This window comes from Aegilops tauschii, chromosome 3, assembly GCF_002575655.3.
Source record: "Aegilops tauschii subsp. strangulata cultivar AL8/78 chromosome 3, Aet v6.0, whole genome shotgun sequence".
Taxonomy (NCBI): Eukaryota; Viridiplantae; Streptophyta; class Magnoliopsida; order Poales; family Poaceae; genus Aegilops; species Aegilops tauschii.
The window spans coordinates 388153599-388178066 of NC_053037.3; the positions used below are offsets into that span (position 1 = coordinate 388153599).

Here is a 24468-nt window from a genome sequence, read left to right on the forward strand (position 1 = left end):
TGATGCAGCGGCCGTCGATGCCGACTGTCGTGGACGAGTAGCATCACAGCAAAAGCAGCACCGGTCGAGCTCCAACGCAGCGCCGACGCGTCCGGGAAAGCTCCATCGCAGCACCTGCGGAGCTCCAAGAGCAACACCGACGCGTCCGGCGAAGCTCCATTGCAACTCCGGCGAGGCATCACTGCAGCGCCGTCTCTGCTTCCGGCGGCCCCACGTTGCTCCATTGCAACACCGACGGTGCTCCCGAACGGCTTCAAGGCAGCATCGCCAGAGTTGCAGAGCCCCCGTCGGCCAATCTTCGTGGACATCGTCGCAGCGGCGCACGCTCCATTGCATCTCCGGGCAGCTCGCCGCATCGAGCCCCCCTTGCACCACGGGCCGGCGAGCGGCTGCCCGTCTGTAGCCCAACGCCTCCAGCAGATGATGGTCGTATCTCTCACAACAACAACAGTAGCGACAGAGAAAAGGAGAAGCATGTCCATGGCGAGGAGCAGCAGGAGAGAGGAACGATGGAGACGAAGGGGATCTGGAGAAAAGAGATAAGGAATGGGTGGTTTCACGTGCGCCACCGGAGATAAGGATGGGGTGGTCCGCAGGCGGTGGGTGGGCCTCACATACACGTGGCGAGCATAGCGCGCGACTTAGCAAGCTGTGAAATCAGCCGGTTGAAACGAACACTTTTCCTTTTGCACAAACGTGTAAAAATTCGTTTGGAAATATTGTGATTTGCATGGTGTACGAAGAAAAACAAAAATCTGGCTAGGAGCTGTAGACGTTCTTGCTAGGAGCTGCATGAGCAAGCAGCAACCGTGCCTGCGTACACGATACGACCACCAGCACGGCCTAGAACCAAGCTTGCAAGCGTTGGCAAGGCTCTACTTCCGCGGGATCAGCTGTCACCAACTCCAATCCGCGGGGTTACCGCGACCGACCGTACTCGCCGCCACCGTTTCATACCACAAGAGGCGCTTACTACTCCTACTAGTAGTTAGTTGGTGGACCTGTTGCCAACTCAGCCGCCACCCAGCCGGCCATCTTTTTTCCCATCCAAGTTCTCAACTTCCCCTCCCAAACCCCCTCGCTCGATTTCCTTACTCGGACCGACGGACCCTCCTCGGCTGTATTCAATTCCTCTTCCATAAGTCTCCGATCGGATCTCCCGGCCGACGCACCAGCGCCGACGATGGAGCCCCAGCCGCCCACGTCCACGGAGGAGGAGGCGGCGGCGGGGTCGACGACCCCTCGGTTTAGGCTCGGGAAGCAGTCGTCCCTGGCGCCCAACCGCGGCGGCGGCGGCGGTGAAAACGGCGCTGAGGCGTCGGGAGAGGCCGCCGGCGTCGCCAGTTTCCAGATGATGTACCTGGCCCACGAGGGCAACGCGGAGGGGATACGCGAGCTCCTCGACGCCGGCGCCGACCCCAACTTCCGCGACTCCGACGGCCGCACGGCGTTGCATATCTCCGCCTGCGAGGGCCACGCCGAGGTCGTCGAGCTGCTGCTCGACCGCGGCGCGGAGGCCGTCGTCGAGGACCAGTGGGGAAGCACGGTGAGCCTGCTTTAGACTTTCGCCTCCGTGTTGCTCCATTTGTTCTGCTTTCTTGATAACCTCATCAATTTTCGACGGGGATTTCGATTTAGTGGGAAAACGCTGTAAATCATTAGAGCATGTTTTTGTTCGTTAAGTGCTGAATTTCTGTTTTTTAATACAGCAAGTATTTTTTGGGTAATGCTATTCAGCTGACTTTCGCTTGGGAGGAGATTGCAAATCGAACGTTTTTTATGGCAATTTATATTGTCATGGGGATGTCAATTTTAGTTTGCAAGCACGGCAAAACCTGGCAAAAATAAAATAAAAATGAACCGAGGCGGATTTGCCATTCTTGTCAACCAAACTTACCATCCCGGCAACATAAGTTGCGATGCAAATCATTTGCAATTGCCATACTTCCCAGTCGCTGGTTAAGAGTTTTTTTTCCCTTCAAATTATTGTACTAAAGTTGAGACACTTATATTGGGCGGGGGAGTATAAGATGTTTCGGATATTTTAATATGGACAACATATAGACTGACAAGTGATATGCAACGTGTCTATATATATCCGATTCAGAAAAGGGTTAGAAAATCTTATAATGGTGAACGGAGGGAGTACATATAATACTTGCTGTTAGGAACTATATATAGGTATATGCTTTCACTTGAGTTAATTGTGTGTTGCACTACTATCGGGCAGCCTTTGGCAGATGCGATGCATTACCAGAATCATGATGTTATCAAGATCTTGGAGAAGCATGGCTCGAACCATAAGGTACTATGCTGTATTTTTATTACGCTTGCATGTTCAGGCGTTCCAGCGTTCTTATATAATAATAAATATCCACTTCCTTTTCTTGAAGGTTGCTCCTATGCATGTTAACAGCGATCGTGATGTTCCTGAATACGAGATTGATCCGGACGAACTTGACTTCACAAATGGCAAAGATTTAGCTAAGGTATGTGTTAACTAGCAGTCATGATTACTCTACTAATTAGTCTAGACATGGAGTTTTTAAATTGAATGCTACTAATATTTAAATCATGTCTTGCTTCTTTCTTATAATTTAATTTACTTCTCAGGGTACATTTCGGAAAGCAACATGGAGGGGTATTCTGGTTGCTGTTAAAAAGCTGGATGATGATGTACTTACTGACGAGAACAAAGTGTGGGTTGATTCCACTCAATAGTTTACCTTCCTTCCTGATTTACGTTGGCATTCTTTCACTTAGGTGTTACTCAGACTGCCCAAGTTGGTACTTTCCTTACAGTTCCGATGGATATCTTTGCATTGCAGACAGGCATTCAGAGATGAGCTTGACGTTCTGCAACTAATACGGCATCCAAATGTCGTTCAATTTCTGGGTGCTGTAACACAAACCAACCCAATGATGATTGTCATGGAATTTATGCCGAAGGTTTGTCTTGGGCTGATGTACTTTCCAGGCTCATATTATTTTGATATCTGATAGTCCCTAGTCTCTTCATAATTAACCACCATCATTGATGCCCTAGTCAAACTTTTCTAGGTCTGGACTCACGGCTTCCTTTTGAACTAGTATTTGATTATTTTCTAGTGAGTGAAGGAGTGCTGCTGTCATAGTTAACTGACAGTACAAATGAGTTACCGGTCCATATGATGTCATTTGGCCATTTTTATTGGTATCACATTAGATCACTGTAAATATGATTTCTCCCTAGCTATGTGCTGTATGATTTCAACATTGCATAAATTCTTATGTTTCTTAACTTTGCATCATTATTTCTGCAACATATCAGGCCTTCAGTTGACTATCAAAATAGATCACTTTATTTTATAGATTATCAAGGTGGAAATGTTTATTTTCAGGGTGATTTGCGCAAACACTTGAATAGGAAAGGAGCTCTGGAACCTTTATATGCAGTTAAATTAGCTCTTGATATTGCAAGGTTTGCCACCCACCATATTCCCCAAATCACAGGGACTCTATTATTGATGTTTTTGCTGTTGTTATAAGTTATAACTATGCCTAACTCGTGGATCTTTGTTCAAATGTAACAGAGGAATGAGTTACTTACATGAGCATAAACCCCAAGCTATCATCCACCGTGACCTTGAGCCTTCGTGAGTACTTTATCTCAAAAAAACATCCATAAATTTGAAGTCTTCTGTATGTACCTCATCAGTTGCTTCAGATGCCTAATTTGTTGAATTCTTTTCTGGCCCTTGTGTAACAAAATAGAAACATATTGAGGGATGATACCGGACATTTGAAGGTGGCAGATTTTGATTTGTGTAAGATGCTAAAGTGGAGAAGAAAAGTCAGAGAGGACAAACCAGTTACTTCTCCTGGCAATGCCTGTAAGCTTATTAACTTGTTATATTTTCCATCCTGAATTTGTTCCAAACTGGTATGCAGCTCACTGCTTTTGCAAATTTATTCACCTTTTGTTACTGATCATTCATGAATATGTCATAGGTAGGTATGTAGCTCCAGAAGTCCTGCGTAAAGAGGAGTATGATAATAAAGTTGATGTCTTCTCGTTCGCTTTGATACTTCAGGAGGTATATATAATTTTTGCTATATAGCATTGTATATTTCTATGCCATACTAGATGATCAGCTTCTAATCCACATTTTGTGTAGTCTCAGTTAGAACATAGAACAGTCAGAAAGTTTGTTTGATAGATAATTTGGAAAGTAATATTTAATTCTGCTCCAACTACTCCCAGATCCTTCTAGATGACCGTACTTTTACTAATATTTGAACTCTTTCAGATGATTGAAGGATGCCTACCTTTTCATGATAAGAAAATTGATGAAATTGAGAAGGCCCATAGTTCTAAAGAAAGGCCACCGTTTAGAGCTCCTGCAAAGCATTATGCCTATGGGCTAAGAGAGTAAGATTCTCCCTCCTTTTTTGCTTTACTATAGCAATTACCAATTTGTTGCAGCATTAGAATGGCTTGATTGCATTGCCAATTTCATGCTTTAGCAATCCATAATCCATTTTGACAATACAGTTATGTAAACCTTAATTTGTACTGTTTCCTCCAGATAACATTCTACGCGGTGACTTTAGTTTGTCTTCCATCCTGAGTTCCTGACTTGATTGCTTGACTACTTTATTTTTCTACAGGTTGATTGAGAAATGCTGGAGTGAAAATCCTGCTGATAGGCCCAATTTTAGAGTTGTCATTGATCGGTTGTCTGCCATCCAAATCGAACTAGCTCGCAGAAACCGTTGGAAGGTAATAGCTTATGGTGTCTTATGGAATAGCGTTCTAATAAGTTCCATCGTAGCAAAATATGCATTGTTCTAGCGAAGGTTTTCTCATGTTGGCTATACTGGAACAACAGGTCAGACCTCTCAAGTGTTTCCTTAGCTTCGAAGGTTTGCGTAAAAAGGATCGCAATGAGGGCAGCACCAACCGCTCGTCACGCTCGTCGCGATAGCAGCCAGCTGAGGTTGTTGATGTCATTTGGCGGATCATATTCATGATTGATAGGAAGTCAACTCACTGTACCATTTTCTTTGTGTATCTAAATTCTCTCTGCAGAAGAATGGTATGGCAAGTGTTACTTCCCTGCTGATCAGAACACCTGTTGTACACCAGAGGTTTATCACTAAGCCATCAAGGAATTCATGTACAGATTGATCTCTTCGGTTTATAGTTTGCTTTCAGTGATAGCAAAGCAACTCCTCTTAAGGAATGTAATCTCACGTTGTTGTGGTGTGGCACTCTTTTGAGGAATGGTGTTTGGTCATGTTATCAATCTTTCTGAAGGGCAATCTGTGTACTGAAGACTGCACGTGACAAGAATATACTCATAAGCAGCGTTCGGCACTCAGGCCTGCCCACTGTCATCCCATGAAACAGGCTATTGCCCGCTTCACAGTTTTTTTTTTTAGAAAAGGAGGTGGACCCCGACCTCTGCATCTGGGCGATGCATGCAGCCACTTTATTAATTATTCACACAAGACCTTACAAAGTAATACAACAGTAAAACTAAAGCCACCGTCTAGGCAACATCTGTCGATACTCCCATCTAATTGATGTAGGGATGCTAATAGTCTGAGCCTAATATCATACAGACTCGCAGCCAAACCTAACATCTAAGACCTGAGGTCCCAACCAGGATGCCTGCCGGGTATGGGGCACCCACCAGTCCAGCGCACTCCTCAACCAGGACGCCTGCCGGGTATGAGGCCGCCGCAGCCACCTGCCATCAATCCATCTTCAGTGATGTACTGCTGCATCTACCTTGCCCGGTCTAGCTGCCGTCGACGTCACCACGACGTCAGACAACGCCACCATCCTGCGCTCGTCCATCATCACACGCTCACTGGCGAGACCCCGCTGCTCCATGCCGCCGAGACCCGCCGTCATGGACGCGAGAGAAGGCACGCCACACCACCTCACGCCTCTTCCATCCGGCGCCGCTCCACAAACGATGCCCCCAATAGGGAACAGGGCACCACAGCGCCACCATCGTCCGATCCGGTGATCTTAGGATTTCTCCCGGAGCGGCACGAGCAGGTTGACGATAGTTGCTTGACGATGCCTTCATCAAGGTAACGACGTAGACGCCGCCATCGCCCGCCATGACCGGAGTCGGCTCGGTTTTCACCGGCGACTATGTCTCCCCAACTCGCCGCCGGTGCTAATAGTGGGATCCAAGATCCGTCACTACCAGCCTGGCCAACCGCCTTCGGTGGAGAAGGCAGCCACCACCACCATGCCCGGGCCAAGAGACCCGGACGTCCTCGTGCCGCGAAGATTACCCGGGGGGATCTCCTTTTGCCGTTGTCGAGACGAGGCGCAGCCGCAGTGGATCTCGATCTAAACCCCTCGGGTCCAGATCAGATCTCATCACAGCCAAATCTCATCCGCCAAACGGCCGCCGGAGATCTCCTGGCCACCGCCAACCCGCTACGCACTGCCGTTGGAGGAGGAGGGGAATGGACGCCGCTGCCCCCACGCGTTTCCGCCGGCCGAGGACAGCGCCGCCGCCTCACCACAGGGGCTTCGCCCCGCGGCGTCCTCAACGATGGCGGCGGTAGTGGGAGGCGCTGGAGGGGGAGGACTGAGGGCGGTGTGGATGGGGACTCCCCGGGGCGGCGCGGCGCCGCCGCCTCGGGGGAGAGAGGTCGTGAGATGAGGCCCGCTTTACAGATAAAGCAAATACCAACGTACACGGTCAAACGATACAAGGTAGTGATGCGGCACTTTTACAAAGTAGATCCTGAAATGATTGACCAACATAAAACTCATCCCCACGGGATACTCCGGTACTCTTTTGGTTGCTGATCACTGTCTAGTCGCAAACCACAACAATGGAATGAAACATGTTCCATAAATTCTAGTAATATTCTCTCCGTCTGAAAATACTAGTCATTAAAATGAATAAAAGGGGATGTATCTAGACGTATTTTAGTTATAGATACATTCCTTTTTATCCATTTTGATGACAAGTATTTTCGGACGGAGGGAGTACTTGAGTCGAAAGAAGACATGTAAATAAGGACCAACCACGCTGTTAACACACGCTGCAACCCATGTGAAGGAGAACGTCCCGAAGGACGGTCTCACTAACGATGGTTTCACACTATCATGGAGAGAAACAATCCCATTTAGAATGTTATAACCCCCGATAAATGCCGTTTGTGAGAGGCTGATGGTTTTATGCACTATTAGAGACAGAAGACTAGCAAAGGCTTTTTTTTTTTGCGAAAGACTAGCAAAGGCTTTAGCAACGAATTTAAACAAAACGTTAATTGGAGCTATGGGGCGGATTTGGCAGGTTTTATGCACTATTAGAGACAGAAGACTAGCAAAGGCTTTAGCAACGAAATTAAACGAAACGTTAATTGGAGCTATGGGGCGGATTTGGCAGATACTATCCGCCCTTTTACATTTGGGGATACGAGAAACAATGGCATAATAACGGCGTTTGATGCCCATAGTACACAGGCAAAACTCTCGAATAATATGATAAACAAGGTCTTTAATCATTCAAAGCTTTTCTAAAAAAGGAGACCGGGAAACCATTTGATCCGGGGACGGTGTTAGATTTATAAGAAAAGACAACCTTGTCAATTTCCATTAGAGAAGGGAATCGCTAAAGCCAAGTTATTATTATAAGAACAGTTTTGCTAAAGCACATCTAGATGTGCCATAAGTATTGCACATCTAAGTCCTATGTCATTGATCTTATGTCAAGATTTGTGCGGCTATTTTCTTTTTCTTTTTTCTTTTCCTCTTTATGCTTGATTCACTCACTTAGATGTGCAACAACTAGAGCACATCTAGATGTGCCCTAGACACACCCACATGTGTTTGTCAATCGGCCAAACTTCAGAGACCAGGACCAGGGCCGAGACATTTTTTTAATGATTGGCAAAAGATTTGCCTCATTGAATAATTGAGCAGAGAAAAATTACCGAGTTAATTACTGGAAAATCGGACCAAAACCGATACAAACCAACCACATGTGGGCTACTCACAGAGCATGCAACCCCATAAACGCACGATCAACGCGACAAACATACCCAACACGCAACGACCACCAACCCCCACACTGCTACATCGCAAAGAAACCTCCAACTAGAGTATCTCAGCCGAAGACCACGAGCACCACCAAATCCACGGAGCCAAACCAGGCCATAAGGACAACCCAAGAGACTGATGACCAACGCCTTTCCTGTGGCGCCACCCTTCTTTCTTTTGCTGCTGAGAGCTTCCTCCACAATTGTCTTGCCAGATCCAGGGCTAGCCGCCTCCGAACGTGCGAGCAAGGTGTGAAGCTCTATCTGGAAGAGAATCCCATCGACCTTGTCACGCACGGACACCACCTGCCCAACGACCACGTGCGAGTGGGTGACCGCAAGGTCAGAACCTCCACGGTGCGACACGATATCATCAACCACAGGAACAACCATAGGAGCAGCGTCCTCATCATCTGCGGTAACCGGCCCCTCACACATCCTCTGTAACTCAGACATGATCTGAAGGGGGTAACCTTGCCCCCTTCAGATGATCCATTGATGGCAAAACCGGCCCCTCACACATCCTCTATAACTCATACATGATCTGCAACACCGGAGCCACAACCACGGCAATGGGCTCGCCCACAGAGGCAGCAGCACAACGGGCGATGTTGGAAGCATGAGTGGAGTGGCCCTAGCATAAGGGGAGAAGGAACCGTAGAGCTCTGCAACCCTCTCATCCACGGAGTCATCATCAGGGCCAGTCCTCGGAGCTAACATCGGAGGGGTCAACGCCACAAGTGTAAATCACATGCTCTTCATCATATGGAAACAATTGATATTTGCTTGGAACTGTGCTGTTTCACAACGAAGCACAATGTTGGATAAATCCTTAATTACAACAGCAAAAACGAAAATTGTAAATATAGCATATACTCCTTCCTTACAACGTCTACTCAATCTCACGAATGAGTTGTGCCATTTTTGCTTGATCCGCACAAAAGCATGGAAGCATGAAGCAACATCTATGGGAGGAAGAAAAAAAATGTCTGGGGAGAGAACCTGATAGTTGCGGGAGCAGTTACGTACAAAGACTAATCTCGTGCGGATCCTCGGGAGCATATCAGACGTTCATCTCGCACCATATCCAATGGCCATCGACTAGTCTGGTATGATGCAAAGCATCAGAAGTCCTTTTTCGTAAACACACACACACGCTCTTCATACAAAAACATTGATAGTTTACTTGGAACTGTGCTGTTTCACAATGAAGCACAATGATGGATGAATCCTTAATCACAATAACAAAACCGAAAAAATGTAACTATAGCATATACTCCTTACAAGCACGTACGTTGTACAGATGCACACATACATACATCTTGCTTGTCGTATGCAGTGCACTGAAGTAACAAAACACTCAACTTTCATTCCCACGGACCACTCCACACACCCCAACAAAATATAGCCATCACATAGGGTTCCGATGCTGATGATGCATGCGACCTGCATAACTTCCTTTTCTCTTTGGAAAAGCAGGTCGTTGTATAACTAGAGGCGCGCAAGCGTCTGCAGGTCGACGGGGTGGACGTCGGAGGGCTGGGCGGCGCTGTAGGCCCGCCTCCCGACGAGGATGTTGGCGGCCTCCGTGGGGTGGAAGGCGTCCCAGAAGAGGTACTCGTTCCGGTTGGCGCACGGCGTCTGGAAGGGCAGGCACGTCACCTGCCCGTTGTTCCTCCCCACCCCGCAGCACCCCTTGGTCAGCTCCGTCAGGCCTGCATCCACAAAACGTCCATTTCTTTCAGCTTCAGACTTTCAGTTCTTGCAGTGCAGCTCGACGGCCGGGTCGGGTAGCAGATTCCTGAGTTAATTGCACAGAAATACCACAAGTGGGGCATCACATGCAGATTGGTACCACGATTGCTAATTTTTGCGTGTCAGTATCAACATTGGTCCAAGTTTTTGCAAAAAAGGCTAAAAGGCTGATTTATACGTATTGACAGTGTACCTGACTGTTGGGGCCCGTCTGTCAGGTGCCGACGTGACATATTTTTTGCAGAAAACCCCCTTGCTTTATACGTAATCACATAAATACCCGTTATTTTTGCCGAAAAAATGTTAATGTGAGACTTTTTTTGTTCGGACTTGTTTGAAAGTTTCCAACAAACTGGACAAATAAATAAACTAAACGAAAAATCGCCCGCACCAGGTTTCGAAAGCGCGCTAGCCACCAGGCCACAGCGAAGCTTGCGTTAGGTTACAGGCGAGTCGTCCTTTATATTATAGTAGACACGCTGGGCCGGCGGCCGAGCCCAGCGCGGCTGCGTGCCCTGAATTACTTATTTTTTTAATCATAATATTAATAATTTTTTTGCGATTACATATTAGTGCACTAAAACAGTGCAACTTTTATTAATACTTACTAAACATTTTTTTAGATAGGCTTCAATACATGATGTTTTCAAATACATGATGAACATGTTTTCGAATTTGCATGAACATTATCTTAATGTACGCTGAGCACCTTTTCTGCGTATAGTGATCATTTTTCAATGCTTGATGAACTTTACTTTGCAAACAGTGAGCATTTTTTAATATATTGAACTTTTGGGTTGAACTTTTTTGTAATTTAGGTTGAACATTTTTTTAATATATACGATGAACATTTTTGTAATTTAGGTTGAACACTTTTTAATATATACGATGATCATTTTTGTAATATAGGTTGAACATTTTCTTAATACATGATGAATGTTTTTGACAATGTGTATTTGAGAAAATGTTCAGCATGTTTTAAAAACGTATTGCGTAAAACCTAAAAATAAGCGAAAACCAGGAACAAAAATAAAGCATAAGAAGATAAATAAATAGAAAAGAAATCTGGGCGAACGAGCCTAGCACACGCGTCAGTAAAACGCGAAACGCAAAAACAATTACAGGCTTTGGCTGGCCCAACCACCGGCCAGCCTTCGTTTATTGTATAAATAAAATCCTGCCTGAACAGTTACAACCAGCCCTTTGGCCTGGTGGCTAGCGCGCTCCGCCTACCTGCTGCAGGTTGCGGGTTCGAAACCTGGTGCGCCTGATTTTTCGTCTCACGTTAACATTTTTCCCGCAAAATAACGGGTATTTATGTAATTACGTATAAAGCAAGGAGGTTTTCTGCAAAAAAATGCCACGTCGGCACCTGACAGACGGGCCCCAACAGTTAGATACACTGTCAATATGTATAAATCAGCTTTTTAGTTTTTTTTTGCAAAAACCTGAACCAATGTTGTTACTGACACGCAAAAATTAGTAATCGTGGTATCAATCTGCATGTGATGCCTCAATTGTGGTAATTCCGTGCAATTAACTCCAGATCTTACCGTTGGCCCCTGGCGACCTGATAATGTCCTGGAAGATCCCGTAGGCGTTGATGTAGGTGAAGTGCGCCCCCGGCAGTGTGTTGAACTGGTCTACCAGCTCCACCAGCTTACGGTTGAAGATCTCGATGGCGCCGTTGATCCGCGCCACGCAGGTGACGCCGTCGGAGCTCTGCTGCGCCAGCTCGTTCGGGCTGCACCCCACCTGCCCCACCCCCATCAGCGCCACCTTCCTCGCCCCGTTGTTGTACAGGATCTGCAAGCACGTACATATACATATACACACAGCGTCAGCCAACAGCCATGCATGCATGCGTTCTATGCACAACACTACTCGATCGTGTACGTGCCCTGAGCTGCTGCGTGTACTGGCTGACGAGCACGTCGGCGTACTGCTCCGGGGTGTACTGCCGGCTGGTGGAGTAGACGGTGGGCATGAAGTAGTTGTTGAGGTAGTCGTTGCTGCCCATGCCCACGGTGAAGATGCACTGGCTCAGGTGGTCCGCCGCGGAGTCCTCGTCCCCCAGGATGCTCACCAGCTGCTGCACCGCCGCCTGGTAGTTCTGGAGCTGCCCGCCGAAGCTTATGCGCTGACCCTGCGTGCCATGTTTTGGCAGTGTGCGTGCAACGTTAATTAGGCCACATTTTTCGCAGATCCTCTTGAAAAAGAAAAGAAAGGTTTGTGAGTACGTGCCAGTTGCTGGCCGGTCTCGTCCCTGATTCCGGCGGCGGCGGAGGCAAAGTTGACGCCGGACAGGAGTTGATCATTGTTTGCGCCCGCGTACGCTGGGATGTAGTCGTCGAAGCCCAGAAGCCGAGCTGAAAGCAACAGAAAATTAATTAAACGTGCGGGTGCTAATCCAAACTTGTCTTCTTTTTCTTTTGATGATGCAGGCATGGAATGGAAGTAGACCTAGACAGGGTGGACATCTAGTACATCACTAAACTAATTTGGTCACCAGTTCGTTAGTACGCCAGACAAAATCGACATACATATGCAGGTGAACTTCATAACCAAAGATTTATTAGTCTTTAACGGATGGTGACGCGGCTGCACGCACGAGTACAACTACAGATGCGCAGTCGCCTCCTTTAGCCTTGATTCCAGCAATCATCTCTGGCTACCGACACAGTCACGGGGTGCTGCTTAACCGGGTTTGAGCCTCGCAGCTGCATCCGTCCGCGCGCTCCTTGTGTCTGCCCGTGTGCCTCATGGATGTTTTTTTTTTCCTTTTTTAGACTACCAACCTAGCATATGGAGACATCGTCATCACGGCAAGTGAAGGGGTCTCTGGTTGACCACAAATAAACGCCTCGTACACTGCAGTCTTAATTGGACTAGGAAATTACTAGCTACGTACAGAGCTGCTGCAATCACATGCATATTGATCGATCGAGCTAAAAGGACCCTTCATATGACAAGCACCTTTAATTACTTTACAGAAGCTAAACACGGCGAAAGAAAGGAGATGAGAGCGGGGTCTTACAGATGGCGTCGACGGTGGTGAGGCCGTTGCTGAAGCGCCCGGTGGCTCCGCCGGGGAAGTCGATGCCGTAGGGCGGGTAGTTGGCCCGCGCCAGCGACGCGATGTCGTTGTTGTTCCCGTTGTCCACCAGCGAGTCCCCGAACACGAAGTAGCACGGCACCTGCGGATCGGCGCGCGCGTTCCGCCCGGACGCGGCGGCCACCAGAAGCACCACCAGCAGCAGCCACGGCGAGACACGACGCTCCATTTCTCGCCGCCGCGCTAGCTAGCTAGCTGCTTAACTTGGAAGGTTCGAGGCCGGCCGGCGGCGGACGGGCTGGGTAGGTGGGCGGAGGAAATGCGTGATCGACCGGAAGAGACCGGCACATTCGAGCTGTATTTATAGGGCAGCTGGTTGATGGTGGCTAGACCTAGATCATGTAATGGCCGGGGCGCGCTTGATCTGGAGTGGACGGTTGCTGTAGCGCTGCAGTGGAGACGCTCCGGAAGTCATCCGGATCGGGCTACCTCTGCATGTGCATGGTTGGAGCAGTCACGGTTGGGTCGTCGGAGCCGCGCCGTGGGGCCGTATTGATTGATCAGCACGCGTCGGGATGACACCGTGGTGGTGGTGCCGCGCCGCCGGCGTGCGTGATGCAGTCTGCAATGCAAGGACTGTGAGATGACCGGGGGATTTGCAGGTCGCACCGTAACAGAGACACAGTGCCGGCTCGTGTTTTACTGTTTTTCACGTCGGGCCTGGACTCTAGGTGTCCGCCGGCGTCATTCGTCGTTTTCCGTCTGACTGGGTGAGTATTCATAGCAACTCCAATGGGGCGAGCCCGCCGCAGTCCGTTTGGGTCGGCGCGGGCAGAAAAGTCAGTCCAACGTGCCGACCCAAACGGACGCCCGTCCGCTTTCGTCCGCCTGCCGACCCATTTCCGGCCCATTTTTAAGCCGGATTTGCGTCGGCGCGGACACAAGACGGATGCACGCTCGCTCGCCCTCTCTCCTCCCTGGGCCCGCTGGTCGGTGGCACATTGGCCTCTTCTCATTCAACAGCACATCCTCGCCCGCCTGTTTCGTCGCTGACGCCGCCGGTCATTTTTTCCGATAGAAAAAGGATACATAGGTAGTTCTAGCATAGACAGATAAAAGAAAAGATCAACTACTTGTCGTTTTCCGACTCCGACTCGGTAATGTCCTCCTCCGACGTTTGAATGTAGGCGTCAGCATACCGCTCGTCCTCGGAGTCCCAGGACGGCGCTTCTCCTAGCTTCATGTTCAATTGAGCAGCCTGCTTCCGCGCACGCTTGTCCTCCCGATAGGCGGCTCACTCCGTCCTCCTCGCCTCCCTCTCCGTCCTCCTTTGCTTGTAGAACTGGCGCCCGTCGACGATGTCCTGCGGGAAGCGTTCGCACCACACCGCCATGGCTTCCATGTCCATCTCGGCGATGGCGAGGCGACGCTGCCGCCTCCGGTGGTCACGACGATCCTCGTCGGTGAAAAGCCGCGGGAGAGGCGCGAGATCCTGCGCCCGCTGGCTCGTCGGCACGTCGGGAAAATTCATCTCCCGACGAGGCCACAGGAGGCGCCACGCCGCCGCGTCGTACGCGCGGGCCGCCTCATCTGCGGTGTCGAAGGTGCCGAGAATGAGGCGTTTCTCGCCAAACCAGATCTCGGAGGAGAAGGCGCCGGAGCGGCGGTCGCGAACTCCGCGAAAATCCGAAACGCCCAGGCGGCGCAGAGGCGGTGAGGCTAGTGAGAGGGGGCGAGACGAGTGGGCGGCGGACAAAGTGTGGAGGGAGCGCCTTCTTAATAACGAGCGCCGGCCGCGGCGCGCCTAAACCAGCGCGCGAACCTTTCCCGTGCGCTGGAGCGCCAAAACCAGCGCGCGCTAGGCCAATTTTTTCCCGCGCTCGTGAACCTTTCCCCGCGCTGGAGCGCCAAAATCAGGACGACGACATGGCCGCTGGCATGATCTATACACGCACGGTCATGAAATGGGTCGGCGCGTTGGGCGCACTGCCGATCCAAATCTAAAAGAGGCGGACGCCGAACGGATGGTCGACCCAAATGGACAAAAAGCAAACAAAAACGCCGTTCGTTTGGGTCAGCCCGTTGGAGTTGCTCTCAAGAGGAGCATGCACCTATAGATTGGTGCAATTGGTAACTGGTGCTTTTTTGACAGTTTTGCTAGGAGTAGTACATGAGTGATGCATCAGTAAATGGTGAAAAAGTAGTACTAGTAGATAGTATGCATATTTGTTCAGGGCGCTTGGCTTAATTTGATATGTGCTGGTTCGAAAATTGAATGAATGATGTGTCAATGTGTTCATATGAGGGGACTCGACTCGAGTATACGTGCATTGCGGTTTCAGAAGAAAAATAATTGTTGCATTTCAGCCTTTGCAACATGGGAGCTTCGAGTCACATGCGCGTGCCTTCATACCCATCTATCTATATTTACTTGCATCGACCACATCAGCGGCCTGAATCTAGGCCACCATGTGTCTATGTCCCGCCCCCCACCAAGGTTAGAAAAGAAAACGCGTTACAGCATTGATGATTCGAGATATTTAGTGGTTGCTGGAGATGATTGACACGATGTGATAGAAGTAGTTTCTCTTTAAACGGAGGTAAAAGATTAGCCTTATCTATTAATCAAGAAGAATAAGCATTGGCTCGGAGGAATCCGTGTCCTAATTTCATATGTATTGTCCTCTTTCTGAATAAAACAGTTCTTTAAGAGCTTTTTTTTTTTGCATGGTCCCTTAAGAGCTTTATTAAAAAAAGGTAGATGGTATTTTTCAGGTGTATTGTCCTAGACCCTGATTAAGCATGGGAAAAAGGATCTCCTCCTGGTCGTGGACACCCCACATACGAGCACCGGAAAAAGATTTCTACTATAAGCACACACACCCACATTCACATATGACGCGGTATGCGGGACACAAGACAAACATCATACCTGCTACAGTTTGGAAGGGTTAGGCCTCTTTGAAAAAAAAACCCTGGTTGATAATTCAAAACAAAGTATGGACGGCTGACCGGTTATATCGTTGTGGATTGCCGAACCGCACCCTCTGTCCCCTTTGCAAGCAAGTCCAAGAAACCGCGGGACACCTTCTCTTCCAATGCAGGTTCTCCCAGCGTGTCTGGATCGAGGTTGCAACGTGGCTTGGTCTACAGGGTGATATGGTGAGGAGCTGGCGAATTGGGCCCTCAATTCGAGAATGGTGGATTAAAAATGTGATTGAGCGTGTATCAGAGAATGGCTCTCGCCTCCATGTTCATGCTTATGTTTGGGATTTGAAAAGAGCCCAATGGATGGGTTTTTTGTAACACCGCCGTTACGACGATGATACTCGTCGTGAAGATCAAAGAGGAGCTCCATCTTTGGGCTATTGTTGGTTCCACCCATTTGAGCATTGTAATATCGCATGAGTGGTTTTTTATATACCGCTTTGTGGTCATCTGTCATACAGTCTTGCTAATTTTCAGTTAACTGAGACTTGGTTATATCTCAGTTGATGTTAGCAAAAAAAATCGGTTATTCTTTCTTCTTTCTTACAGTATATGTTATGTGGCTTGACTGAGACTTGGTTAAGTATCAGTCAACTGAGACCTAGCCACATCTTTTATCTTAAACCTTCTTCCTAAATCGATGAAAATGGTAAATATTTTGCCTTGTTTAAAAAAAACAGCCACATCCACATACGTAGATGAGTAGCAGTGTAGCACTGCTGGGTTTTGACCGGGGTGTAACTCCAAATTTATTGCACCGTTTTGGTAGAGATAGCTTGACTTCTTGGTGCAAGCACCGGTAGAACGATGATCCGTAGGCCCCGACGGATCTCACATGCCACAGTGCTTTCTACCCTGCTCTGGATCCTTGAATTTGGCGTGCCTTGAGGCGGTGATGTAGTACGGTTCGCTGGTGGAGGCGCGTAAATGCGGTCGAGGCTTAGGCTAGCACTGCTGCCTGCGCTGCATGCATGGAAAGTTCCTGTCCAGCGTGATATCGGTCAGAACCACGTACCTACAAGTCCTGGCATAGCGTTGTGGCGTTAATGCATGTGGTGTGGTGGTAGCTAGGCAAACTTGTGGACCGATCAACCATGTTAGAGCATCCGTTTTAGCCCGAACGGGCCGATCGGTCACTCACCGGTCTTTAAGAAAATCCAACCCACCGGATGCCTCAAACTTGTTCAAACGCCCAAGCCATCCGGCACCTTCTCGTATTCCGCCTAAATGTAGTATGGATATGGAGCGCGGGCGTACCCGCCACGTCAGCCCGACCAACACCGACCCCACTTCATCCTTACAAAAACCCCAGTCCAGAACCCTAGCTCACTTCACTCTCTGCTCTCGCTCCGTCCCCTCTTCTCCACTCCTCCAATTTCTTCGATTTGGATCGAATCCGACGACTCCGGCGAGCATGTCGAGCTCCGACAGCCGCTCCAACTCTGACCTAGATGTCGATGAGGAGCTGGCCCTCCGCATTGCGCTGAAGTGGGCCAAGGTGGACACGTGGACTGTTCCGAATCTGCGCCGTCGCCGATCCCTTGCCAGCGCAGCGCGGACGCTGGAGCTGGCCCCTCCTGGCCCGCGCACAGCTCTATGAGGGTTGCTCGGTCCGCGCCGCCCCTCCGTCATCCCCTTCCCGCATCGGCCGCTGCTCCGCATGGGGACAACGATGGGTGCTAGTGCCCGCTCCGCCAGCCCCGCGGATGCGCACACCAGAATCGGAGACGCGCGCCGCCCACCGCGAGAGGTAGCAGGTAAGGGAGAGGGACGCGGCGGAGCAATCTGTTCGCCGCCGCCGCGGGTTGCCGGCGGAGCCGGACAAGGAAGAGCGGCTCCTCGCTTGGGTCTACCGCCGTTGCTTATGACGGCGGAGATGAACGCTCGCCGGCTCCGGAGGAAGAACACCAAGGCGCTCTGGCTAGCCATTGAGCAGTCAGAACGCGAGGCGACGAAGGCAACGATAGAGGTGGCGAGGGTGATCAAGCTCAAGCAGCAGCAGGACCGGGCCATCCAGCTGATGAAGGGGCGCATCATCATCTCTGATTTTTCAAATTTTGTTTAAATATTAAAAAAAATCAAATTTTGTATAAATTTTCAGAAAATGTTCGAAATTGCAAAATTTATTTAAATTTTCAAAAAATGTTCAATTTTCCGTTCATATTTTAGTTTTTTTTCACATTTTTAAGATTTGGTTCACCATTAAAAAAAATCAGAATTCAATATTGTTCAGCATGTGTAAATAGGTGCATACTGCCAAACAAAGTCTCAACTTAGCATGTCTTAATAGATACACCGCTACCAAACAACAGCAAATACATGTATTAAACATGTCTACATTCAACATGTATCATAGGAGAACAATCATACTAGTTTGAGAATGTTACTAAATACACCCTTGAATTATTGAGCAGGTCTTTTTTATACGGGTTTCTGACTTAATATTCAAATTTGTTGCAATTTTGCTTCACTGGCACCTACTGCATAGGTAGCACGATTGCGATCAACTCGGCCTTAGAGCATTACTAGTAGAGCCCTCAAACCCTCAAACCCCTAAAAATAACCGATTTTTTTACAGTTTTCGCCGAAAAAACGCCGTAGACTAGAACCTCTAAACCCTCAAATCCGTAAAAAAAATTAGAGGTCCAACCCTCAAACCACTTTGCAACCTGAAGAAGTAGGGGTTGAGAGGAAAATCTCCCCCCAACCTGCACTTCTCCCCCTCTCTCGCGCGGGAGCCAACTGCCTCCTCCTCCCGCCGCCTCCTGCCGCGCCGGCCATGGAGGGCCCCGCCGCCGCGGCGCCCCCGCCCGTCCCGCCCGCCCCGGCGCCCGCCCCCGCCCCCGCCCACCCGACCGTGGCCGACGTGGTGGCGGCGACCCACGTCGGGGCCAAGCGGCGGCGGGCGGGCCTCGCACCTCCTCCTGCCGCCTCCCCGGCTCCCTCCCCGGCCACCGTCACCGCCCCGGCGCCCGCCCTCGCCGCCTCCCCGGCACCCGCCCCAGCCACCAAGAAGAGCCGGCCGAAGGCGGCCTCTCATGGGCCGCGAGGGGCGGCCTCCAAGGTCGCCGGCTCGTCCCCGGCCGTGACCAAGCCGCGGAAGAAGCCCGCGGCCCCGCCCGCCGCCGTCGCCGAACCTCCTCCCGCCGCGCACGAGGTGTTCGAGGAAATGGCAACCCCATCCTCGTTCATGGACCTCCTCCAAAACGCGGAGGTGGACCTCGGAGCTCCGCCCCTAGACCCCTTTAGGGTTGGTGACGACTTGGAGGAAAAGGAGGAAGATGAGGAGGATGAAGGGGATGACGAGGAGGAGGTGGCCGAGATAGGGGAGGAGGCATTCACCGCCGCTTCCCGCCCACACGCGCGGTCGACAAACTACACCGAGCCGGAAGATGTCCTCTTGGTTCGTGCTTGGGCAGCTGTGGGAATGGATACAACCACGGGCACCGATCAAACCGGTAAACGGTATTGGCAAAGGATCAAGGACGTCTATTGTAGGATCAAGCCGAAGAATAGTGGGTTCATCCATCGCACTTTCCGGTCGCTTCAAGGCCGGTGGGAGTTGATCAAGCCCGCTTGTGCTCGTTGGAGTGCGGCCATGGACCAAGTGAGGGATGCACCACCTAGTGGAACCATGGAGAGCGACTATGTGAGTACATATTTCTTCACTATTTTGATTATGTGTGTGCACTATGCTATTGGTGGGTTCTTATGTGATTTATGTGTGGTTGATAGGAGACAATTGCCGGCATGAGGTACAAGGAGATGGCCGCTTCCAAGGGCAAGCCATTCCCATTTAAGCATGTTTGGTCAATTCTTCAAACCTTTGACAAGTGGAAGTTGAGGGATCAAGAGACCGCACCCAAGAAGTCGGCAATGCTAAGGATGGATGATAGTTAAGATGAGGAGGAGAGGAACTTGGGCAAGCCCGAGGGAACCAAGAAGGGCAAGCTAAGGGTGAAGATGGAAGAAGAGGCGTCAAGCCTAAGGGAGAAGATGGACCACATGATGAAGCCAAGAGAGGAATTGACAACGAAGACATTGGAGACGAAGCTTCTTATCACCGAGAAGAAGAAAGAGGTCAAGCTTGCACAAGTTGAAGCAAAGCGTGAAGAAGCAAAGCGCAAGGCCGAGTTGGAGGAGAGGATGATCAAGCTCAAAGAGGCAAAGGTATGGAAAGAACTCATGGTGGAAGAGAAAGAGCACATTATGATGTCCAAGAAGGACATGGATCAAGACCAATTGCAATGGTGGAAGGACACCAAGGAGGACATCGCAGAGAGGAAGAGGATGTTCCGTGTTGCGTCCTCTACTTTTCGAGGTGACACTCCGATGAGTAGTTGTGGTGATGGCGGTGTGTACGACTCCACCGGTGCCGATGGAGATGCTTGATGGAGCCCGCTTGTGGTCTAGGAGATGGCGCCGAGGTGCAACTTTTTGGTGATGGTGCCGATGAGAGGAGGAAGATGATGATTTTGTGATGTAAACTATTAAACCATGCATCAACGATTGCCATTTGGTAATTTGTTTGGAAGTTGATTGTGTTCTTGTTGTCATAAATTATGAGATGTCAAATGATAGATTTAAAGGTTGGGGTCGAGGCAAAGACTAGAACCCTCAAATCTAATCCTTAAAGCAGTTTAAGGGTTGGGTTTAAGGGTTCTAGTATTTGCCCCTGTTTTTCAACCCTTAAAAGTGTCAAAAAGTGGCACTTCTCAACCCTTAAAACTGCTTTAAGGATTTGAGGGTTTGAGGGTTCTACTAGTAATGCTCTTATGATGGTTGCGCTGCATGCTGCTGCCGCTTGCCGACCCGCCTCACAGCAGGTCCCCTCAGCCTTCGCCCACTTGGTGATCTTTTTTCTATATATTAGTTTTGTTTTTTTGGACATATCTGTGTTGAGGTCCCGACGGACTATTTTATTTGGACTTCATTGTAAATCTGATGTCGGTTTTTTGACCACGGCAAATCGAACGTTTTCATGGAAAATTATGTTCTCCAAGGATGGCAAATTTACTTGGTGAGCATGGCAGATCCGTCTTAGTCCACTTTTTTATTAGAAAAGTGCCATGCTTGCACATTAAATTTATCATCATCACGCCAATATTTTTTTATGAAAAACTTTAGATTTGTCATACCTAAAGATCTGACGTTAGATTTTTAGTGTTTTCATTTTATTTTTTACACTTGAACTTATTGATTTTATCTATAAAGCGAGATGAAAGTCTATTTTAAGAGTCGCACCAGATGGACAGATTAGCTCGACTACCACTACACACTAGGGAACCAGACTCCGACGCCCAGCCGCCCACTGCGGCTCTCGACGTCCGTGTGTATCCCGACGATAGATGTGGACGTGTGGAGTGTGGGCACTTCTGACCTGCTTTCCCTCTTTTGGTTTTGCTGTTAGGGCATATACAATGGTAGCATATGGATACAGATGTCCCACGACAAAAAGTAGTTTGAGGCAATTACATTGATTTTTTTTCCCAACGCAAGCTACTACTAGTGGGCCTCATCAAGAAATAGAAAATAAAAACTTTAATGCATATGCATCTCTACTCTTCACTTCAACTTTTTCAGCTTTTTACGTCGGACCACACTTTTTCTTTCCAAGCACCTGCCTCTTGCAGAGGATCCCGCTTCCCTATCCGAACCTACTTTCTCTGACATCCGATCATACATGTCACATGGGGCATCACCATGAGGCTATGCATTGGCCATGCCCTTACATGCTCCTGTGTGAGCTGTTGTTAGATGTGGCTCATGTATGAGCTTTATCCTTGAACTTGATCTGTCTTCTAGGGATTTACTTCGCTCGCGTCGTCGGATTTTTGTCTCATAGCAAGTATTTCGAAGGCGAGTACTTGTAGTTGAAGTGGGTTTTCCGGCGGTGCCTTGAAATTGCTCTTCCCTTTCTTGCTCCTTTTAAACTCTCGTGAACTCAGACAGTTATATTTTTGTATATTCATGTCATCATAGTGCGAATATAAATTGCCCAGTTCAAAAAAAATGACGTGTGGAGTGAAAGCAAGCTTGGCTTGTTTTTTCTAATAAAACTTCAAACTTATTAATTAGAAATAGTAGTTACGTCGTCAATAAGTAAAGTTACAATTTCAATTATAGGATCCTCAAATCAATCCCTAGTGACTAAAAATTTCACTAGCCTAGCTAGTTCATGAGCCACTTTATTTGCTTCCCTATTACGATGTTTCAACCTAACAAGAGAAAAATCGCAAGCTATGAAATAGCAATCATCAAGCACTGTTGCCGCTGTTCTCGCCGATTGTCCTCCATTCTTCATTGTGTCAATCACTTCCATATTGTCAGAGTTGACAACAAGACGATTCCAACCCGCCTTCTGTGCAAGAATTAGACCGAACCTTAGAGGCAAAGCTTCTGCTACTACTACATCAACACACCAGTCAATTCTCCAGTTTCCTTCGGCAATGAACATTCCTTTATCATCTTTGAGGACAGCCCCAGCTGTACCCCTAAGAAAATCATGATCAAAAGAGGCATCAACATTCAGCTTAACGAAACTCGTAGGAGATTGCTACTTCTTGAGCTTGCGTTGGTTTTCCTCTTGAAAAGGAAAGGGTGACGCAGCAAAGTAGAGTAAGTATTTTCCTCAGTTTTGAGAACCAAGGTATCAATCCAGTAGGAGACAACGCACAAGTCACCGAATACCTGCACAAACAAAAACCAACTTGCACCCAACGCGATAAAGGGGTTGTCAATCCCTTGACGGTTATTTGCGAAGTGAGATCTGATAGAGATGGATAAATGATAAAGTAATATTTTCGGTATTTTTGGTTTATGGAACGGAAAGTAAAAGATTGCAAAGGAAGTAAATAGGAAACTAAAATTGTAGATCGGAAACTTATATGATGGAAAGTAGACCAGGGGGCCATGGGTTTCACTAGAGGCTTCTCTCAAGATAGAAAATATTACGGTGGGTGAACAAATTACTGCTGAGCAATTGATAGAAAAAAGCGCAAAGTTATGACGATATCTAAGGCAATGATCATGAATATAGGCATCACATCTGTATCAAGTAGACCGACACCTGCCTGCATCTACTACTATTACTCCACACACTGACCGACTCCTGCCTGCATAGAGTATTAAGTTCATGAAGAACATAGTAACGCATTAAGTAAGATGACATGACGTAGAGGAATAAACTCAAGCAATATGATGTACACCCCATCTTTTTATCCTCGATGGCAAATACAATACGCGCCTTGCTACCCCTACTGTCACTGGGAAAGGACACCGCAAGATTGAACCCAAAGCTAAGCACTTCTCCCATTGCAAGAAAAACCAATCTAGTTGGCCAAACCAAATAGATAGTTCGAAGAGACCTGCAAATATATCAAATCATGCATATAAGAATTCATAGGAGATTCAAATAATATTCATAGATAAGCTGATCATAAATCCACAATTCATCGGATCTCGGCAAACACACCGCAAAAAGTATTAAATCGAATAGATCTCCAAGAACATCGAGGAGAACATGATATTGAGAATCAAAGAGAGAGAAGAAGCCATCCAGGTACTAGCTATGGACCCGTAGGTCTGTGGTAAACTACTCACGCTTCATCGGAAGGGCAATGGTGTTGATGTAGAAGCCCTCCGTGATCGAATCCCCCTCCGGCACGATGCCGGAAAAGGCCCCTAGATGGGATCTCACAGGTACAGAAGGTTGCGGCGGTGGAAAAGTGTTTTCATGGCTCTCCTGGTAGGTTTTTGAAATATTTGAGAATATATAGGTGGAAGAAATATTTTGGTGGAGTCACGAGGGCCCCACAAGGGTGGGGGCGCGCCCTCCGTCCTTGTGGCCGCCTCATGGCTTCCCTGACGTGTACTCCAAGTCCTATGTACGTCTTCTGGTCCAAGAAAAATCATCACGAAAGTTTCATTCCGTTTGGACTCCATTTGATATTCCTTTTCTGCGAAACTCTAAAACATGGAAAAAAACATGAAGTGGCACTGGGCTCTAGGTTAATAGGTTAGTCCCAAAAATAATATAAAATAGCATATTAATGCATATAAAACAACCAAAACAGATAATAAAATAGCATGGAACAATAAAAAATTATAGATATTTGGAGACGTATCAAGCATCCCCAAGCTTAATTCCTGCTCGCCCTTGAGTAGGTAAATGATAAAAAAATAGTTTTTGATGTGGAATGCTACCTAACATATTTATCCATGTAATTTTCTTTATTGTGGCATGAATGTTCAGATCCTTATCATTCAAAACAAAAGTTTAATATTGACATAAAACAATAATACTTCAAGCATACTAACAAGATAATTATGTCTTCTCAAAATAACATGGCCAAAGAAAGCTTATCCCTATAAAATCATATAGTCTGGCTATGCTCCATCTTCATCACACAAAATATTCAAATCATGCACAACCCCGATGACAAGCCAAGCAATTGTTTCATACTTTTGATGTTCTCAAACCTTTTCAACTTTCACGCTTTACATGAGTGTGAGCCATGGACATAGCACTATAGGTGGAATAGAAGGTGGTTGTGGAGAAGACAAAAAGAGGGAGATAGTCTCACATCAACTAGGCGTATTAACGGGCT

The 24468-nt window shown here is 48.1% G+C and overlaps 3 protein-coding genes across 4 annotated transcripts; 1 reads left to right on the plus strand and 2 right to left on the minus strand.

The window, feature by feature from the left end:
- The first annotated feature begins 690 nt into the window (after window positions 1-690).
- On the plus strand, window positions 691-5304 carry LOC109765873 (serine/threonine-protein kinase 12). Of its 2 annotated transcripts, XM_020324640.4 has the most exons (13): window positions 775-1546; window positions 2231-2305; window positions 2394-2489; window positions 2614-2699; window positions 2829-2949; window positions 3381-3460; window positions 3573-3635; window positions 3754-3872; window positions 3991-4076; window positions 4290-4411; window positions 4651-4762; window positions 4872-4979; window positions 5072-5304. In XM_020324640.4, exons 1-12 carry the CDS (start codon window positions 1184-1186, stop codon window positions 4965-4967), a joined length of 1419 nt encoding a protein of 472 aa, XP_020180229.1. In that variant the 5' UTR covers window positions 775-1183; the 3' UTR covers window positions 4968-4979; window positions 5072-5304. The 2 variants fall into 2 exon arrangements, with proteins under 2 accessions (XP_020180228.1, XP_020180229.1); XM_020324639.4 differs by having other exon boundaries at window positions 691-1546; window positions 4872-5304.
- Window positions 5305-9225: 3921 nt separating this feature from the next.
- On the minus strand, window positions 9226-13213 carry LOC109765875 (GDSL esterase/lipase At5g45670). Its single transcript, XM_020324641.4, has 5 exons — window positions 12854-13213; window positions 12061-12185; window positions 11717-11962; window positions 11370-11622; window positions 9226-9776 (listed from the first exon to the last, which is right to left on the minus strand). The coding sequence occupies exons 1-5, from the start codon at window positions 13098-13100 to the stop codon at window positions 9553-9555; spliced, it is 1095 nt and encodes a 364-aa protein (XP_020180230.1). The 5' UTR covers window positions 13101-13213; the 3' UTR covers window positions 9226-9552.
- Window positions 13214-14165: 952 nt separating this feature from the next.
- LOC109765876 (uncharacterized) lies at window positions 14166-17338 on the minus strand. Its single transcript, XM_040402591.1, has 2 exons — window positions 17190-17338; window positions 14166-14643 (listed from the first exon to the last, which is right to left on the minus strand). The coding sequence occupies exons 1-2, from the start codon at window positions 17336-17338 to the stop codon at window positions 14166-14168; spliced, it is 627 nt and encodes a 208-aa protein (XP_040258525.1).
- Between the last annotated feature and the right edge of the window lie 7130 nt (window positions 17339-24468).